Source organism: Octopus bimaculoides, chromosome 6 (genome assembly GCF_001194135.2).
Source record: "Octopus bimaculoides isolate UCB-OBI-ISO-001 chromosome 6, ASM119413v2, whole genome shotgun sequence".
Classification (NCBI taxonomy): Eukaryota; Metazoa; Mollusca; class Cephalopoda; order Octopoda; family Octopodidae; genus Octopus; species Octopus bimaculoides.
Genome location: NC_068986.1, coordinates 77395747 through 77400154, shown reverse-complemented (window position 1 = coordinate 77400154; position 4408 = coordinate 77395747). Strand labels below are relative to the sequence as shown.

Sequence of the window (4408 nt, the reverse complement as noted above, 5' to 3'; positions counted from 1 at the left end):
CTCCCTGTTGTAATTTCAAGTGTTTGACAACAAATAGAAAAAAAGAAAGGAAAAAGGTTCAATTTAATAAAAAAAAACATTTGAACATCTATGCAATAATTCTGTAGATAAAAAATATGCTTTTAGCTGTTGAGAGATGTAATTTTATAATTAAAACTAAATTCAAAATTTAAATTTTGGAATATATTCCTTTCTTACTTGTAAAATAAGATCAAAGTTTTCAGTGCCTCACTGAAATAATGAAGTTTACAAGTGGCAATATGTATGTGTGTCTTTAATTGTGAGTGGTCAAACCAAAGTCATTGCTCAGTCATGTGTTGAAAGAAGGAATTTGAACTAGAGACAATAACATCTTTCTATCAGTCTCTTTATCTCTATATACATTCATACTTACACACACACACACACACATTTGTTGTTTTCCTTTTCTCTGTTGTCCCAAAAGCAGCTACAATTTCCAAGGGAATTGTAGCAGCTTTTGGGGACTGAGTAGCAAACTGATTTTTAATTGAATTGGTGTTGGTAATGTAGAGAAATGTATGGTTATTTATCATTAAAGAATCCATTACATTTTTAAGACATCAAGATTATGCTTGTATATTGAAACCAAGCCTCTTCATGCAAAACTTCTGGGTAGAAGGGCATCTCTATATTGAGTGCTCCATTACTATTCATAGAGGGATCCCTCAATATCAAGAGTGGCCTGTGGCAATCACCCCCTTTTGCTCCCTTATAAATCCAGTCTTGTTGCACTCTGTAAAGTGGTTGGCAAACAAGAAGTAGGAGACATTGTAGAGTTGATATGTCAATGACATACAACCCCAGTACTCTTGTACCATGATGGCATGTAGCCAATACACACTGTAAAGTGATTAATGTTAGAAATGCATGCAGCCACAGAAACTACGCCAAAAGTAGAACCAATAAGTTTTTCCTTTTTTGTGTGTGACATTTTCCCTTTTTCTAATAGACACATCATTATCTACTTTCTCCACAAGCACAGTCTTTATACCTTTCTCTTTATCCTTGTATGTGTTTGTTGTCTCTCACATGTGTAGCATTCTTACAGCATAGCATAAACAACCAATAAAAAGAAAGTGATATGTGACCTGGCCTTTTAGATATAGAGATGGTACTGAATTGTCTTGTTTATCATTTTATTCTTTTTTTTTTCCAGGATTCTCAATTATCATGGAACACTTCAGACCCAGACCTGACTCCATGTTTTCAGAAGACTGTATGTCAGATGACTCCTTGTGCTTTTCTATGGTTAATGCTCCCATTTAGATGTCTTGATATTTACTGGAATAAAAAAAGAAAGATATCTGTGTCTAAGATCTTCATTTTGAAACTGGTAAATTTTCTCTATTATTCAGTTATTTCTATGTTTATTTCTAATTTATCTTAACTCTTACAATATTTAAAAAAATTTCATAAATAATTGGAAGTACCATACATCTGAGTTACATTAAGATGCAAGCATAGCTTCATGGTTAAAGATTTTGCTTTAAAGCAGTAAGGTTCTGAGTTCAATCCCACTGCATGGTACCTTGGGCAAGTGTCTAATACTACAGCCTTTGCTTGACCGGTATCTTGTGAATTGAATTTGACTGAGAGAAACTGAGTAAATAGTTTGACAATTAGGGATCAATAAAATATTTACCACATGAAATAAGTGCTGGGATTGATATGATCAGCAAAACCCTTGAAGGCAGTGGTGCCTCAGCATGTCTGAAGTCCAGTAATCGTATCCAGTAACATGATAATATGGACACCTGCATTACAACTACTTCAGGTTTCATGCTTACAGCATTTGTGTAAAATATGATACGTAATCATAGGAAACAGCCTGTAATATCACCCTTACAAAAATTAGGATAAATTTTCAGAATTTAAAATCTACACTTTCTTCTTAGCCACAAGACTGCTTGTTGTAGTTTTAGCTAACATCAGAGTTGTTAACAATTTTAAAAACTATAATCACAATGTATGTATGTGCACGCACATGTGCAAGTGTTTATCTATACATCGCTATGAACACTTACGGAGTGTAAAGTGAGCTTTTTTACTATGGATATTTGCAGGTGTTTGTTTGTTTTTTTCATTGCAATGAGTATCTATCTATCTCTTTATCTTTCAGTTTATTTCCCTATACATCTGGGTTTATGTGTGTGTGTGTGTGTGTGTGTGTGTATACACACACACATACATCAACACCAACATACTGCATCAGCAAGACTAATACAACACTGCCATTACCAAATCACCAACTTTTCAAGGGTTATGCTAAGTTTAATAGAACTGAAGTTAGCATTCAGACTAAGAGCTTTTTCAAAGAGTGGTTTACAAACATTTTTTGTCCTGCAGTAGAAAGATGTAGAAGTGTTACACATAATATTTCCAACAAATCATTGTTTCTCTAAGACAATGCATCAAATCACCGACTCCTTCCATAAGAAACAATAATATGAAACAGATAAGCAACTCCATATAAAATAAAGGACAATGATGAAATTATGTAGTATTCAAGAGTATCTTCAATGTTGAATGAAATGTCTTTGGTCTTAGATCCGTGAGGATTGACGTGAGACTAAACAGCAATGATAATACGATCATGAACAATATGACTACTGCCACCACTAACATTACTCCATCACTAACACCACTGCCACTTTTGAATAACCAACTGGCCACAGCAACAATAATATCAGAATGACAACAATGTCTGTAGCTATATATGTTGTATGTGTGTGAGAAGTGTGGTATCTTTATGGCTCTTGTCAGAGGTGTAAGGAGTGGAGTTACCCATGATCCTAGTAAACCTTCAACTAACTTTCTCCTACCTCAATCTTTCACCCTTTCCTTTTCTCATTTCCGTTCTTATATCCATAGAAAGAAGACAATTTTTTGCTCTCACAAAACAGTTCTTTCCTGGTGCTTTCTGTTTTTTACTACATATTTGTTGTGAATGTTTGTTGATTGCTGCTACTGTTCGATTTACCTACTATTCAAGATGTCTGGAAAGATGCTATCAAGTGGAACTGAAGGCAGTAGTGTGAAAAGAAACTGTAAAAAAGGTTACATTGACTATTAAACCTGAAATTTTAAAAAGGCTTTTTATGAAAAAAAAAAAAATACATTGACAAAACATTAAAGCTTACAACTACAGTGGGAACAGTGTGTGACAAGAGACAGAATTAAGTCAAGTCCACAAGAACTTGCTCTATTAACTGCTCAGACCTTATTTTTTCATAGAGCTAATGTGCTGCTTAACATGAGACAACTCTTAGTTATGTGGATCATACTTTTCATTCCCTAGATTTTTGATTTAAAAAAAGATTCAACTTTAGATAATGCATTGTCACTGTTAATAACCTGAAAAAATAACTACATGGGTCTGTCTAATGAATAAAAATAAGTTCCTTGAAACTCCAGTTAGGAAACAATTTGTCATTTAGCACTTGGTCAGCTATGATTGAGCAGACCAATGATCAAAAATACTACAGTTATGGCCATCTCAACTTTGTTTCAAACATTGCTAGAACTACACTATTATCCAATGTATTCTTTCATTTTTTTAAGACTGCAGGATGGGATTTGGTGGTTATTTCTAGCAGGTTAAACAACCATACAGAGGCTCTTGTCAATCACACACACACACACACACACATATATATATATATATATATATATATATATAGTATAAAGATACACCTATCATCTATTACTCTGCTTGTTTTTGTTGTTAGCTTTTGAGCTAAATTAAACCTTTAAAAAATTCATCAATTGTTTGTCATTTTCTTGATATTTAAATTTTTTCTGCTGCTTCTTTTGTCTTTTAGCTTGGCCTCTTTGTACTACTGACATGTGTTACGATAAAGTTACTCTACAATTTGTCCAAAGCAACTCATCCAGACATTTATCCTGTGGATATTATGTCTTCTTTTGTCCTTCTTCTGACTATGGTATGGATTTCTTATCTTCTTTTTTTTATAATCTAATTTTCAATTGTCATCTTCATTATTATAATTACTGTTGTTTTAATGTCCACTTTTCTATGCTTAAATGGGTTGGATGGAGTTTATTTGAGACAGATTTTCTACAGCCTGATGACTTTCCTGTCCCCAAACCTCTCTAGTTTCTGTGGTGTGTGCGTACGAGTAGATGTAATCGCCTTACCTCGGTTTTCCTTTCCTCGACTGCGAGTCCGTCTTGCGGTATCCGATCCTTGAAGCTTGCCCCGACCCAAGGTACACCAGGTTTAGCAGCTGCTTCTCCCAAACCTTCCCCAAATCTAGACAGTCGCTTAACGCGTCTTGTCCTGACCGCAGCCCCGTTCGAAAAGGGCACGAACGCCGATCGAGGCTCCCTCTGCCCTGTTTCCCCTTCCGGTCGACTCGCCCTTCCG

The 4408-nt window shown here is 34.9% G+C and overlaps 1 protein-coding gene across 2 annotated transcripts in view; it reads left to right on the top strand.

Moving 5' to 3' along the window:
- The window catches only part of LOC106884337 (multidrug resistance-associated protein 1), a 93563-nt gene that overhangs the window by 7720 nt on the left and 81435 nt on the right, over window positions 1-4408 (top strand). For both annotated transcript variants that reach the window (XM_014935675.2, XM_014935674.2), the window contains exons 2-3: window positions 1178-1354; window positions 3843-3965. In XM_014935675.2, coding sequence (XP_014791161.1) covers window positions 1247-1354; window positions 3843-3965 — 231 coding nt within the window. In that variant the 5' untranslated portion in view covers window positions 1178-1246. The remainder of the gene's footprint in view (window positions 1-1177; window positions 1355-3842; window positions 3966-4408) is intronic.